The sequence below is a fragment of the Phacochoerus africanus genome, chromosome 15 (genome assembly GCF_016906955.1).
Source record: "Phacochoerus africanus isolate WHEZ1 chromosome 15, ROS_Pafr_v1, whole genome shotgun sequence".
NCBI classification, from domain to species: domain Eukaryota; kingdom Metazoa; phylum Chordata; class Mammalia; order Artiodactyla; family Suidae; genus Phacochoerus; species Phacochoerus africanus.
In genome coordinates, this window is record NC_062558.1 from 106,908,166 (window position 1) to 106,924,689 (window position 16,524).

The following is a 16,524-nucleotide window of genomic DNA, read 5'->3' on the forward strand; positions in this document are numbered from 1 at the left end:
GAATCTGGCGTTGCTGTGGCTGTGGTGTAGGCTGGCAGCTGTAGCTCTGATTAGACCCCTAGCCTGGGAACCTCCATGTGACACGGGTATGGCCCTAGGAAAAACAAAATGACAAAAAAAAAAAAAGAATTTGCCTGTGAAGCCATCTGGACATTTGGACATTTGTTTGTAGGGAGTATGTTTATTACATATTCAGTTTAATTTCTAGTGATGATCTGATCAATTGATCTATTCTTCCTTGATTCAGTATTATCTCTGGAAAGTTGTCCATATCTTCTAGGTTGTCAAATTTGTGGGCATATCACTCCCCCCTTTTTTTTTTTTTTGTATTTCTGCTTATCTGTTGACATTTCTCCTTTTTAATTTCTCATGTTGTTTGTTTGAATTCTTTCTCTCCTCTTCTTGGTGAGTCTGTCCAGAGGTTTGTCAATTTTGCTTACCCTTTCAAAGAACCAGCTCTTGGTTTTTTATTGATTTTTTTTCTATTTTCTGAATCTCCCTTTCAATGACTTCCTCTTTGGTCTTTATGGTTTCTTTCTTCTGCTAACTTTAGGTATTTTGAGGAAGGCCTGTATCACTATGAACTTCCTTCTAAGAACTGCTTTTGAGGCATCCATAGTTTTTGTTTTTTTAATTACTCTGTGGATTGCATTACATTTATAGTTGTACAACAATCATCACAACCCAATTTTATAGCATTTCTATCCCAAACCCCCAGCCCATCCCCCCACCCCCAACCTGTCTCCTTTTGAAACCATAAGTGTTTCAAAGTCTGTGAGGCAGTATCTGTTCTGCAAAGAAGTTCATTGTGTCCTTTTTTAGATTCCACATGTAAGTGATAGCATATGATATTGGTGTCTTACTGACTAGCTTCACTCAGCATGATGATTTCCAGGTACATCCATGTTGCTACTAATGCCGTTATTCATTCCTTTTAATGCCCAATTAATATTCCATTGTGTATGTGTATCTCTTCTTAGCCACTCCTCTGTCAATGGACATTTAGGTTGTTCCCATGTCTTGGCTTGCAAATAGTGCTGCAATGAACATTGGAGTACATGTATCTTTTTGAGTCATGGTTTTCTCTGGATAGATAGCCAGGCGTGGGATCACTGTATCAAATGGTGATTCTATTTTTAGTTTTCTGAGGCATCTCCATACTGGTTTCCACAGTGATTACACTAATTTACATTCCCACCAACAATGTGATAGGGTTCCTTTTTCTCCACACCCTCTCCAGCACTTATTGTATGCAGACTTTTTGATGATGGCCATTCTGGCCCATGTAAGGTGGTACCTCATAGCAGTTATGATTTGCATTTCTCTAATAATGAGTGACACTGAACATATTTTCATGTGTCTTTTTGGCCATCCACGTGTCTTCTTTGGAGAATTGTCTGTGTAGATCTTCTGCTCATTTTTTGATGGCGTTGTTTGTTTCTTTGGTGTTGAGCTGCAAGAGGTGTTTCTAAATTTGGGAGATGGATCCCTTGGCAGTTGCTTCATTTGCAAAGATTTTCTCCCATTCTGTGGGTTGCCTTTTTGTTTCATTTAGGGTTTCCTTTGCTGTGCAGAAACTTTTAAGTTTAAGGAAGTCCCATGTGTTGATTTTTGTTTTTGTCGTCATTACCCTAGGAGGTGGATCTGAGATGATATTGCTGTGGTTTATGTCGGGGAGTGTTTGGTCTAGAGACATCCATAGATTTTTGAATGGTCATGTTTTCTTTGTCGTTTGTCTTGGGGCATTTTGAAATGATCCTTCTGATTTTCTCCGAGACCCATTGGTTTTTTAGAAGCCTGTTGTTTCATGTCCACGTAGTCAGTTTTTCTCACTTCTTTTCCTGATGGTTGACTTGTAGCTTCATGACATTGTGGTCAGAGAAGATAGTTGAAATAATTTCTACACTCTTAAATTTGTTGAGGTTAGTTTCATGCCCCAGCATGTAGTCTGTCCTTGAGAATATTCCATGTGCCCTTGAGAAGAATGTGTATTCTGAGTTTTTTGGATATCATGTCCCCAAAGTATCAATTAATTGTGTCATTTAGGATCTCTGTTGCCTTATTGATTTTCTGTCTGGAGCAGTTGCCCATTGATGTGAATGGAGGGTTAAAGTCTCCTAGTATTGTTATATTCCCATGGATTCTCCTTTTATGTCTGTTAGTATTTGTGATATGTATTTGGGTGCTCCTATGTCAGGGCCATATATATTGACAAGTGTAATAGCCTCTTCTTGATCCTTTTATCATTAAATACTGTCCTTCTTTGACTTTCTTTATGGCCTTTGTTTTTTTTTAATTTTTTAATTTTTTTTTTTCGGTCTCAAAAGAGCCACACCCAAGCAAATGGAGGTTCCCAGGCGAGGGGTCCAATTGGAGTGACAGCTGCCAGCCTATGGCACAGCCGCAGCAATGTCAGATCCAAGCCTCATCTGTGACCTACACCACTGCTCATGGCAACACCAGATCCTTAACCCACTGAATGAGGCCAGGGATCAAACCCTAACCTCGTGGTTCCACACCAGGAAGTCCTTGATTCTCTTTAAAATGTCTTTTACAGAGCAGAAAATTTTGATTTAATGAAAGCTAGTTTATCAATTCTTTCTTTCATAAATTGTGCCTCTGATGTCGCATCTGAAAAGTCACTGCCAAACCTGAGGTCACTGAGATTTTCTCATGTGTTTCTTCTGGGAGTTATATGATTTTGCATTTTATATGTAGATCTGTGATTCATTTTTAGTTAATTTTGTGAAGGGTATAATATCCTTTTTTTTTTTTTTTTGGCTTGTGGGCATCAAGATGTTCTAGCAACACTTTTGAAAAACTGTCTTACTACATTACATTGCCATCTGCTCCTTTGTGTCAGAGATCAGTCAGTTATATTTATGTTGGTGTGTTTCTGAACTCTATATCCTGTGCCATTGATCTTCTTGTTAATTCTTTTATCAATACTACACTTGTCTTGATTGGTGTAGCTTTAAATTAACTCTTGAATTTGGGTAGTGTAAGTCCTCTAACTTTGTTCTTTAATATTGAATTGGTTATTCTGAATATTTTGCCTCTCCATATAGACTTTAGGATCAGGTTGTCATTATCATCATAATAATTTTCTGAGATTTTGGCCAAGATTGCATTTAACTGAGAGAATAAGTTGAGAAAAGCTAACATTTTGTCTTTTTTTTTTTTTTCAAGGGCCGCACCCATGGCACATGGAGTTTCCCAGGCTAGGGGTCTAATCAGAGCTGCAGCTCCCAGTCTACACCACAGCCATAGCAATGTGGGATCCAGGCCATGTCTGCGACCTACACCACAGCTCTCAACAACACTGGATCCTTGACCCACTGAGCCAGGACAGGGATCGAACCCACAGCCTCATGGTTCCTAGTTGGATTTGATAACCACTGAGCCACAATGGGAACTCCCAGAATAAGTGGAGAAGAGCTAACATTTTGACATCCTGAAGTCTTTCTGTTCATGAGCATGGAAAGTTTCCATATATTCGATCCTTTTATTTTATTTGTCAGCATTTTGTGATCTTCCTCATATAGATCTTATACTTATTTTGTGAGATTTACAACTATTTTCATTTGTTCACTGCTGATGTAAGTGCCATTATGCTCTGAATTTTAATTCCCAGTTGTTCATTGATGGTATATATGAAAACAATTGATTTTCATGAATTAACTTTGTATTTTGCAATCATGGTATCCTCCCTTATCAGTTTCAGAAAAAGGTTTTCATTTCTTTTGGATTTTCTGCATAGATGATCATGCCACCTGCAAACTAAGACAGTTTCATTAATTTTTCCCCAGTCTCTATACCTTGTATTTCCTTTTATTGTCTTACTGCTTTAGCTAAGACTTCTAATATGACGTGGAAAAACACTGGTGAGATGAGACCTTCTTGTCTCATTCCTGTTCTTAGTGGGAAAGCTTTGGGTTTCTCACTAAATTGGATGTTAGCTCTAGGTGAGTTTTTTCTGGATATTCTTTATCAAGTTGTGGCAGTTGCCCTTTATTCCTAGTTCATTGAGAATTTTTATCATGAATGGGTGTTATATTTTGTTAAAGGCTTTTTTCTGCATCTGTTGATAATCAGCATGTGGGCTGATTTTTCATCTTTGATTTTTCTTCTTCTTCCTTCTTCTTTTCTGATTTTTCTTCTTTGTCTTGTTGATGTGATGAATTACATTAATTGCTTTTCAGGTGTACAACTAGCCTTGCATACATGGGATAAGTATCACTGGCTTGTGGTATATAGTTCTTTTTATACATTACTGGATTGGATTGGCTACTATTTGTTGAGGACTTTTACATGTATGTTCCTGAGAGCCATTGTCCTGGTACTTTCCTTCCTTTCAACATCTTTGTCTGGTTTTGGGATTAGGGTAATGATGGCCTTGTCGAATGAGTTAGGAACTACTCCTACTTCTCCCTTCTGACAGAGATTGTAGTGATTTGGTACTTTCCTAATTAAAAAAACTAAAACAAAATGTAGTTTTCTTGTTGTAAGAATACAGGTTTTATTATTTTAAATTACATGTAAAATTTCCTCAAATTTCCTAAAATCCTAGCAGATTTTAAATGTACAATATACTATTGTTAACTATAGGCACAACATTGTATAGCAGATCTCGAGAACTTACTCGTCTTGTATTACTAGGTGTTTATACCCACTGGTTAGCAACTCATCATTTCTCCCTCTCCCCTGATCTTGACAATCTATAATTTTTTCATAAATGTGTATCAATTTCATCAGATGGATTCTCTGCATCTCTTTATATGACATATATTTTGTCTTTGCTCTCTCTGTCTCTCTGTCTGTCTCTGTCACATACACCTAGCTGGATTTGGTTTGCTGCGTTTTATTGAGAACTTTTGTATTTATGTCAGAAGAGACGGATCTGAATTTTTTCTCAGACTTTTGCTATCAAGGTACTGTTGGCCTCAAAAATTAGGTGGGTAATTTTCCATATATATATATATATGTATAATTATATGTATATAATTACCCCCTTCTCCCTTTTTTTGTGTGTTCACTTAGCAATCTTTCCTATGCCTAATTAGTTTGCCTAAGCTCAGATATTACATAAGAAAAAAAATGCTTTCTCAGATGAAGTTTGTCTTCTTCCCAAAAGTGTTCTTCCTTCCTCCACTAGGCAGACAGAATTACATAATATCTCCTGTTTCTGAACTAGATATTAACACAGGCAAACGTTGATTATAGATGCTAGTTTACCTTTCCAGGTTTCTTCCAGGTCTGGAGTCTTGAGCCTAATTTTTGTCAGCAGCTTTCCTCTGCTTTCTAACACATGGTTTCTGTTTTCATTCAGCCTTTCTAGTTGGTATCCTACAAGCTACTCCCATTTGAAGCCTGCATATATTATCTTATTATGTATAAAAGTGAGATACCTAGACATTCTACTTTGAAGGGAAAGGGGTTGTGAGTTTATTAAGATTGAAACTACTACTGTTATCTTCTGGAAAGAGGGAATTCTGAGTATCTCTGTTGTCCCATGTCGTAGCCACGAACCACATTGCCTAGTGAGTTCTTAAAATGTGGTTAGTGCATTGAGGAACTGAATTTTAAATGCTATTTCCTTTTATGTAGCTGTAATTTATCTTTTTAAATGATTTTAATGTTTCCCATTGTAGTTGGTTTACAGTGTTCTGTCAATTAGCTACTGTACAGCAAGGTGAGCCAGTCATACAAACACAAACACACACATATACACATACATATATTCTTTTTCTTATCCTCCATCATGCTCCATCACACGTGACTAGATATAGTTCCCAGTGCTATACAGCAGGATATTTAGCTTTAATTTAAATATAAGTAGCCATGGATCACTCAAGGCTACTGTGTTAGAGCTGATCTAAGGGTTTTTTGGCTTTTACTTATTTCCCCTATAATATGAGTTTAGAAATCCCTCATCCTTAATTATGCAGCATGAAAAACTTGGAAAACTGCTGTTCCCATCTTGGCACAGTGGAAATGAATCCAATGAGGAACCATGAGGTTGCATGTTTGGTCCCTGGCTTTGCACATTGGGTTAAGGCTCTGATGTTGCCATGAACTGTGGTGTAGGTCGCAGACATGGCTCGGATCTGGCATTGCTGTGGCTGTGATGTAGGCTGGCCACCACAGCTCCTATTAGACCGCTAGCCTAGGATTCTCTATATGTCATGGGTGTGGCCCTAAAAGGACAAAAGACAAAAAATTTTTAAAAAAAATTTTTAATAAAAAAACTTGGAAAACTAAAAGCAATATAGGTTTGGTGCAGTTTCATTTGATGGTCAAAACCTCACCTGAACTATTTAAATTCCTTATTGATACTGCTTTGTGTAAATATTCATGTCCTGGTAAAGACATTTGTGAACATTTCTTAATGCTAACCTTATTTACTTAATAAAATATGGCAAGAGTTAAATCAGGTAACATAGCAAAATACAAGGCAAAAAGCATAAGACACTCTTTTCATCTATCAGAGAGATAAAGTCAGACTCTAAGAAAACATTGTATTGGTGAGGCTATATGTATGTGAGAACTTTCAAGTGCCACTGGCAGGATTATAAATAAGTACATCTTTTTTGGAGGATAATTCAGCCATATCTATTCAAAATAAGATATGGTATATTGTAATGCAATAATTAAAATTCTTAGTATCTACTGCAAATGCTAATGAAGGAATGTCCAAAAAAATCATCCTTGCATTATTACTTGTGATAAAAAAAAAATCTTGATGGAGATCCTGTTGTGGTGCAGCAGAAACGAATCCGACTAGGAACCATGAGGTTGTGGATTCGATCCCTGGCCTCGCCCGGTGGTTTGAGGATCTGGCGCTGTGGTGAGCTGTGCTGTAGGTGGCAGACATGGCTCAGATCTGGCATTGCTATGGCTGTGGCATAGGCCAGCATCTACAGCTCCGATTGGACCCCTAGCCTGGGAACCTCCATAATCTATGCATGTGGCCCTAAAAACACAACAGACCAAAAAAAAAAAATCTTGACTTATCTAAATGTTCATCAGTAGTGTAATGGTGCATTTACATTATGTCACTTGAAAAAGGCAGATGTATGTATATTGATATGGGACAATATCCAAATCATTTTATGGAAGAAAAAACTCATGATCCAGTAGATGCTTGTCATTGGGTTAAAAAAGAGAAGAAAGTGCTAAGTGGCATAAATGTATGTAGGATTATCTGCCTGATATGCTTAATATCTCTAGAAGGACATATAACTCGTTCGTGGAAATGGTTATGTTTGGAAAGTCTAAATGGGTTTGTATCGTTAGATTTGATTTCCTTTTCACCATATATACTTTTTGTGACTTAATATATTCCTCAGTTTTTTTTTACTTGAGATATAAGCTATGTCAAAGAAAATTCACCTTTTTAAGTGTAGAGTCTAAAGAGTTTTGAATAATATGTAAACTATCATCACAACTAAGATAAAACATTGTCCTCACCTCCAAAAGTTCTCTTATTCTTCTTTTGCAGCTGATGCATTTCCCCTAATTCTACCTGGTGGTAACCACTGATCTGTTTTTGGTCCTACAGTTTTGCCTGTTCACGAGTGCAATATAATAGAATGTGACACGAAGGACATAACCTGTCATTAACTCATGCCTTTATCTCTTTTTTATGTGGCAGACTATGTTTGAGATTTATCTTTGTTATTGCATGTGTCATTAGTTTATTCCTTTTTATTGATGGTCAATCCATCATATGGAGTAACACAAATTGTTTATTCATTTACTAATTGATTAATGTTTGGATTATTTCCAGTTTGGGGCTCTTTGAATAAAGATGCTGCAAATAATTGCATACAGGTTTTTGTGCTGACCTAAGCTTTAAAATCTTACAGTAACAGTTTCCTGTAATTACTATTATTCTTTTATTGTATTGTATTTCCTGTCTTTTTGAAAGGCTTACCCACATCATATGGAAGTTGCCAGGCTAGGGGTCGAATTAGACCTACAGCTGCTGAACTTTGCCAACAGCCACAGCAGTGCAGGACCTGAGCTGCATCTGTGACCTACACCACAGCTCATGGCAACACTGGATCCTTAACCCACTGAGCAAGGGCAGTGATCGAGCCCTCATCCTCATGGATGCTAGTCGGGTTCATTACCACCAAACCACGGTGGGAACTCCTATTTGTTTTATTTTTTTAATTTTTATTTTTAAATTTTTTTAGTCTTTTTAGGGCCACACCTGTGGCATATGGAAGTTCCCAGGCTAGGGGTCTAATTGGAGCTATAGCTGCTGGCCTATGCCACAGCCACAGCAACACCAGATCCAAGCCGTCTCTGCTACCTACACCACAGCTGACAACCTTAACCCCTGAGCAAGGCCGGTGATTGAACCTGCATCCTCATGGATACTGGTCGTGTTTGTTAACTGCTGAGCCACGAAGTCACTTCCTAATTTTTATTTGTATTTTTTTAATGGCTGCACCTGTGGCATATGGCATTTCCCAGCCAAAGGGCTGAATATAAGCCTCAGCTGAGACCTACACAGCAACTGCAACAATGCCAGATCCTTTCACCCCCTGTGCCAGGCCAGGGGTTGAACCTGCACCTCTGTGGTCACCTGAACTGCTGCAATTGAATTCTTAACCCACCATGCCCTGATGGAAACTCTCTGTATTATTTGTTTTAAAATATACAAGGCAATAATTTTAAAAATAAAATTATAGACCTTTAATATGATAAAGGGTGGAATTACCCCCCGTTTTGAATTTTAAATATTTTAAAATTTAAATAGTATTTAAATATAAAATGGATGTATATAAGTGAAATTTGTATGTGTACCTACACTTTAACTGCATATCCATGAGTCTTCTATTATACTTAACACCTAAGTACTTCAGTATGTATCTGAACAAGGACTTTATTTACATAGCAACAAAGCCTTCACATTAAAGGAATTATCATCTATACGATAACTTTATCTAATATATATGCTAAAATTAAATATTCTTAGTTATTCTAAAATATATTGTAAAGCTTTTTTGTTTGTTTTTTGTTTTTTTGGGTTTTTTTTGTTTTTTGTTTTTGCGGGGACATCTAGTATCCAATCAAGGCACAGGTATTTAATTTGATTGTCTGTGCCTTTTAGTCCCTTGTTGTCAAGAAGAGTTCCTTTTCCTTTATTTCATTTTAGTACATTGACTGCTTTGAAAAACTGGGACAATTATTATGTTTAATGTTCCTCAGTCTGGCCATGTGTGATTGTTTCCTTGAGATTAGATTCCAGTTCTGTGTATTGCACAAGAAAATTACATATGTGATTTTGGGTATGTCCTACTGCATCACAGTTTGGCTGAAGACATGTAATGTCAATTTATCCCGTTATTGGTGATGCTAAGGTAATCTGTTCTTAAGGATGTGTGTGCATATGGCTCCTTTGTTGAGGTTCTACTTCTCACAGGTAATTAGTAAACAAATATCTATGGCACAGTATTTTAAAGACCTTGTGAGTACACTGTTTCCTACATCATTCATCCAACAAGTGTAGCATTAATTGATGATCTTTACCTGAACTGTTGGAAATAGATAATTTGTCTAATTTGATCATCTCACATTTTTAAACCTAGAATTCATCCTTAATGGAGTGTTCCCCCACATTTTTAAATGGAGAGAAACAAATTTCCATCCCAAGATAAATACTCAGTAGTTGATAGTGTATTTATAATATTAATTACAAAGTTATTTTTCTACTTGGGCAAATTTTCTTTTTTATTTTGACAAAATACACATAACATGAAAATTTCCATTTTAGCTGTCTTAAAGTGGACAATTCACTGCAACATAGTGCCTTCACAATGTCATGTATCCATAGCTACTCTCTAATACCAGAGCATTTTCATCCATCCAAAAGGAAATGCCTCACACAGTAAGCACTCATTGCCCAGTCCTCTGTCCCTCCATCCCCTGACAACCTCTGATCTGTTTCTGTGTGTATGGATTTTTCCCTTTGTTATTTTTAATCAGATCAGACCTCTCCTTTCAAAAGCCCTATAAACAGTTTCCAAACACATCTGACTTTTCAAGAGCCAGCAGAGGCTTCCATTTTAAACCATAATCTGCACATGAGATGTGAGTAAAACTGAAGTACTGAAATAGAGCAAAGGGTGGGACAGAGAACGGTGTCCAAACATTGTGATAAATAAAAGGGGATTCGGATATCAGCACACAAGTGACTATGTACTCAGTCTTTCAAATGCTTTTGGAGGCCACTTGAGTAACCTCATTGCCACTGATGTTAAGCTCATCCCTCTTTTGCACTTGGCTTGTCTGCCTGGGATTGCCATTGCCCTTATGTAGACCTGGGACCCCTCAACTATAGATCAAAAGATTGGACTAAATGATTTGCAACATTTCTTCCAGCTCCATGACTTCTTTATAACAAAGTTTACCTTCATTTTCATTCCAGGGCACGACTGTATTAACATCACTGACTTCTGTGCTGCGTGATGACCAAGAATTCCCCAACCCAGAGGTGTTTGACCCTGGCCACTTCCTGGATGAAAGTGGCAACTTTAAGAAGAGTGACTGCTTCATGCCTTTCTCAGCAGGTAATGAACATTAATTTCCTTAGGTACTTTAGGGGACAAGATATCTTTCAGGGCATGGTTGGAACTCAATGGTGCTCACTCTGGAGCTGGTGGAGTTGCTTTTTGTCCATGATCCTGAGCACCAGTCCCAATGTCATGCACTTTCCACCCCATCATCATACATCCCCTGTATCAGAAGTCTGGGAAAGTGACCCAGTTCTGCCAAAATGAAAAGGCTAGAAAACAGATGGATTGAATCCTACCTCTTTGATAGATCCCTGAGCTTCCCAAGAGCTCCTCTTAGCAAGCAAAGCTCATTTAGGTTTTCCTTGCCTGACATAAGAAAGGCATAAAAGTCCACAACTCTTGAGTATTTGCTGTAATGCCTCTCAGTCTCCAGGCTGAGCTCTGGGGCTACAGCTCTTTATAAGCACTGAAGGGGCAACAAACCGGCTCACATCCTAGTTAGGGAAGCAGATTAGTAAACATATCACTGTAATGCAGGAAGAGTAGTGTGGTGGGAGAGAAAAGCACAGGCTGCTCATGAGACCAGAGGGGAAACTGCCCGCTTTCTGGTCACTGATACCATAGAGTGAGGCATAACATAGAATAAGTAACATTCTAATCACAGAAAGGGAATTTGAGCTGCCTCACAAGAGCAGAGTAAGAAAAGAGGATGGGGTGATTTTTATATCAACAGGACATTTCCTCTAGATTGAAAGGGTCAGAACTTGCGATACAACTGTAGTATCAGGATTCCTTGGAGTGTGGCCGGATGTTCTCCAGTGGTTCCAGAGCACCATGATCTTCCTCCACTCATGATTCTAGGCCTTCGAAACTGGTTCTCCATGGCTACAGTGTGTGCCTTGCCTCTGGCCATAGAGTAACCTTCATGCAATTGAAGCTTTCGATGCCTGCTTTGGGTCTTGCTCAGTTTGTACCAAGATGTCAAGGACTGGGCCTTCCCTTCAAAAGTGCACATTTTAGCAGAGCTGAAAAATAATTAAATGGAGAATTATGATTCAGGGTGATCCATGCTTCAGTTGAAGCATGAATATAATTCTGAGGAAACCCAGAGAGGGCAAGATTCTATTGCCTGTGAAGATCATAAAGAGGAAGTGACATGGGACATGGGTCCTGAAGGAAGTATAGGAGAAGAGCACCTTAACCAAATGGAAAAGCACGAGTCAAAGTTAGAAACCTCATGGTGCATTGGAGATTGATGAAAGGCGTATATGGCTAGGTGTGTGTACAGAGGAAGGACAATATGAGGGCATGGTGAGAAGAGAGTCATCTACCAGCTGAGGGTGAGGCCTTTGAAGAAATCATAACAGCCAACACCTTCATCGTGGATATCTATCCTCCAGAACTGTGAGAAAATGAACTTCTCTTAAAAGAAACCCAATATACCTCCTGAAACTAACACAACATGTGAGTCAATTATACTCCAGTGAAATTTTTTCAAAAAGGAGGCGGTGGGTTGGAGATGACCCTGAGCTGTGCCAGCATTTAGAGAATGATGGTTTTTACGAATATTCAGTGTGTACATACCAACGAATGCACATTATCTTTTTCCTGTGCACATGTTTTTGGGGTTAATCTCTGCTGACTTGATCTGTAAGTTCCTTGAATGCGTTAAAATTTCCAGAGTACATTTTGGCCATCTTGCTTTTCTCAGTAACGACAACAACAGCAGCCACTGCCCCCAGTATGGAGGTTCCTTAACAAACTGAAAACAGAGCTGCCATCTGATCTAGCAGTCCCACTCCTGGGCATGTATCTGGACAAAACTCTAATTCAAAAACATAAATGCACTCCAGTGTTCATAGCAGGACAATTTGCAGTAGCCAAGACATGGAAGGAATCTAAATGTCCATTAACAATGATTAAAGAAGGTGTGGCAGCATATATACCCAAAGGAATATTACCCGGCTATAAAAACAGAATGAAATCATGCCATTTGTAGCAACATGGATGGACCTAGAACTTATCATCCTAAGTGAGTAAGCCAGAAAGAGCAAGACAGATACCACGTAATAGCACTTAAATGTGTAGTCTATAATATGATACAAATAGCCTTATTTGTAAAACAGAAATAGACTCATAAACAGAGAATACAAACATATGGTCACCAAAGAGAAAAGGGGGTGAGGGAGGGATAAGTGAGAGGTTTGGCATTTGCAGATACAAATGACTCTGCAAAATAGATAAATAGTAAGGTCCTACTGTATAGCACAGGGAAGTATATTCGCTATCCTATAATAAACCATAATGGAAAGGACTGTGAAAAAGAATATGTATTTTATACATATTCAGTTTTATATCGATACGTATATATATCAGTATAAAACTGAATCGCTTTTCTGTATACCAGGAATTAACACCACATTGTAAATAAAATGTACCTTAATTTTTTAAATGCCTGGATATGGCTAGCCCTGGGAGTAGGTCGTACAGTAGCATAGCACTGAAGAGTGGAAGGAATGACATGGAACATTAGACTGGGAACAAAGTATGGAGGGCCAGTTCAACCCATCTGGACCTCATCTCATGAAACAGGTGGGAGAGAGACATTGACTATTTTCCAGTGGGAGTGTCACACATTTAGCCATGTGCTTTTGAAAGTATATCCAACCTCTGTCTCTCTAACCATCCTTCCAACCCTCCTCCTATTCAGTTATTTGTCAAATAGTTATTGCATATTTTCTGTGAGAGTTCTAAACAATATTCTGGGGTCAAATCCCCTATGTGTGTTATTTTTAGGAAAACGAATTTGTGTGGGAGAAGGCCTGGCCCGCATGGAGCTATTTTTATTCCTGACTAGCATTTTACAGAAATTTACCCTGGAACCTGTGGTTGACCTAAAGGACATCGACACCACCCCTGTTTTTAGTGGGTTCAGCCACGTGCCACGCTCATACCAGCTCCGCTTCATTCCTGTATAATGAAGAGCAGACCCTGTGGCTGCTGCCACACTGTTCTCTGTAACTCGTCCTCTTCTGGGCTTCGTTCACCCCTTTCTCATTACCAGGGGTGCTCTCTCTGACCTCCCATCACCTTATATCTCCACATTCCCTCAATATCCAGCAAATATCCAACCTCTATTAAAAGTTTCCCAAGTTTTACTGCACAAATGTATGTGCTATCTTTATACTCTAACACTCAAATTGGCTATCACATGTGTTCATTGCTACCTAATATTGAGTTAGTGCTGTGTTATCACTGTGAAATGGTAGAGAGATTAATGTAAGCCAGTATGTAGCTGTTTGTCCTCTGCATTTCTAAATAAAAAGCATCATACTTTGCTGAGCCATTCTCAGACTTTCCTTCTTTTGTGTGTAGTGCAGGTAAGAAATGATTAAAAAATAGAGTCCGAAGAGGCCTTTCTTGTCTTCATAGTGATAAGAACAGAGAAGGAGCAAGGGGAAGAGGGCAGAAAAACTCTTTTTGCTGAGTGTCATCTAGAGTTACTTGAGGTTTGGCTTGGAAAAATGAGAGAAATTGTGTCTAAGAATGGTCCTAACCTGTAGAGAAATAGAGGATCAGCATTAGGAAGGAATGAAGAGAAAGAATTAGAATTCATTCTTCTGGTTTCTGTCAACACTAAAGACATGAAATATTCTCATTACTTTCTATTTCAAGCTTACAGGCAAATCTTAATATGTACTTTCGTACTTACAATCATGTGTTCTAAGTGTCATTCTTTTCTCTCTAAACAAGAACAAAATCCTGGGAAGATGTTAGCAGATTCTATTTTTCTTTCTACATCCCATCACCTTGCTTTCTTCTTAACATCAGTGTGTTGGAAGTTATGATACTTTGGGATCCTGAAGGCTTTAGTCTCATGACATCTCTGAAGTGTAGAGAACTGAGAGATAAAGGGTATGTTTGGGACTTATCCCTGAAACACCAATAGAAATGAGAATTAGAAATTCCTATTGTGTGCGTGCTATTTTATTGATTTGGAAGGTTTTATTACAGTTATATAGGAGATGTGCCTTCTTTTAAGAAAACATCTACTAAAATAATTCAGATCTTTGGCCAGCAATTTACCTTCAAATGGTTCAGAGTAAAGTAATTCTTTCTACATACTACCAAGTTTTCTTTCTGACACATATTTGTTTAAAAACGGTGTGAAGCTAACTATTGGCTCATATCCAAAATAACTTAGTTGTTCCCATATGAAGACTCAATATTGCCAGTGGACATCTGAGGAGTGCTCAGCAACATTAAGGGTCATGGAAATGCAAGTTAAAATTTTAATGAGATACTCTTATGAGCCATCAGAATGGTTAAAATGAAAAAAAAAATTTATACAAAATGTAGGCAAGAAAGCAAAGCACCTGGCCTTTTGAGTAAAACTGTAAATGGGTTCAACCATTTGGACAATTCTTTGGCATTCTTTACTGGAGGTAAATGCATGTGTGTCCAGCAGTTCTACTTCTAAGTATGTACTTAACAGAAATGCAATACATTGGGATATGAAGAAAACATGTATCGGAAGGCATGTAACAGACCAATCAAATGATCACCACACAGGAAGAAAATGAAATGTCCACAACAGTACAAAGAAAAAAAAAATCATGGAATTCTTTTTCATGACCTGTATCTTGGTTATACAGATATATTCCCTTGGTGTTAGTGCGTTGACCTGCACATTTAGAACATGTGTATTGTTCTCTCTGTGTATAATGCTTCAATGGAAAAGATTATTTAAAGACAGAGAGATCTCCAGAAGAAATATTTGAGCAGTAATTTCAGAGAGTTTCCCACAATTAATGTCAGACACTATGCCACAGATTCAGGAAACTCAGAGAACATCAAGTAGGAAAAATATCCCAAAGTCTACACGGAGGCACATCATAGTCAAATGCAGAATATACCGACAAAGGAAATGAAAGCAGCCAGAGGAAGAGAACATCTTACCTAGAGGGGAACAGAATAAAAATTACATTGGAATTATCTCAAAATGCAAGCAGAAAGAGAGTGGAGTAAAATATTTGAAGTATCTAAAGGAAAAAGCTCCCATCCACTTTTATTTATGTATCCAGTGAAATTATCTGTAAAAATGAAGGAGAGGGAGTTCCCATCATGGCTTAGCAGTGATGGACCCAACTAGTATCCATGAGGATGTGGGTTCCATCCCAGGCCTCGCTCAGTGGGTTAAAGATGTGGCCTTGCTACAGCTGTGGTGTAGGTAGCAGATACAGCTTTGATCCCGAGTTGCTCTGGCTGTGATGTAGGCCAGCAGTTGCAGCTCCAATTTGACCCCTAGCCTGGGAATTTCTTTATGCCTGTGAGGCCCTAAAAAGCAAAAAAAAGAAAAAAGTGGAGGAGAGGAGTTCCCTGCTGACCTAGCAGTTAAAGACTCAGCCTTGTCACAGTTGTGGCTTGGGTTCGATCCCTGGCCTGGGAACTTCTGCAGGCCATGGGAGTGGCTACGAAAGTGAAGAGCAATAAGGACTCTTGGAGTTCCCATTGTGGCTCAGTGGAAATGAATCTGACTAGTATCCATGAGGACACAGGTTCAATCCCTGGTCGCACTCACTGGGTTCAATATCCAGCATTACCCTGAGCTGTGGTGTAGGTTGCAGACGAGGCTCAGATCTAGCATTGCTGTGGCTGTGGTGTAGGCTGGCTGCCGGGGTCCAGCCCCAGCAGCCAGAAGACGACGAACAGGAGGAGGGGCTACAAACAGGCGCGGAAAGAATTGGAGCCAACTCCCTCAGCTGCAGATGACCCGTTTATTGAAAGGAGAGCATCAGCTTTTATACATTTTACTTTTATGCATGATTATACAAACAACAATATATGTTAATTTATTATTCCAAACTATTCTTTTAGTTTTAGATTTTAAATGAAGATTACGTACAAACTGTACTTTTATTCTTAAAAAATAAGTAAATAGCAAGCAGAATAATAGGTATCTTATTTTTACTTTAATTTGGCATAAGGTGATAAA

General features: G+C 38.4%; 1 protein-coding gene across 1 annotated transcript in view; it reads left to right on the plus strand.

The window, feature by feature from the left end:
* Positions 1-13,871, plus strand: part of LOC125116555 (cytochrome P450 2C18-like) — a 39,964-nt gene extending 26,093 nt beyond the window's left edge. Inside the window, exons 8-9 of the mRNA XM_047761872.1 lie at positions 10,442-10,583; positions 13,326-13,871. Of these exons, the coding sequence (XP_047617828.1) occupies positions 10,442-10,583; positions 13,326-13,507 (324 nt within the window). The 3' untranslated portion in view covers positions 13,508-13,871. The remainder of the gene's footprint in view (positions 1-10,441; positions 10,584-13,325) is intronic.
* Positions 13,872-16,524: the final 2,653 nt, after the last annotated feature.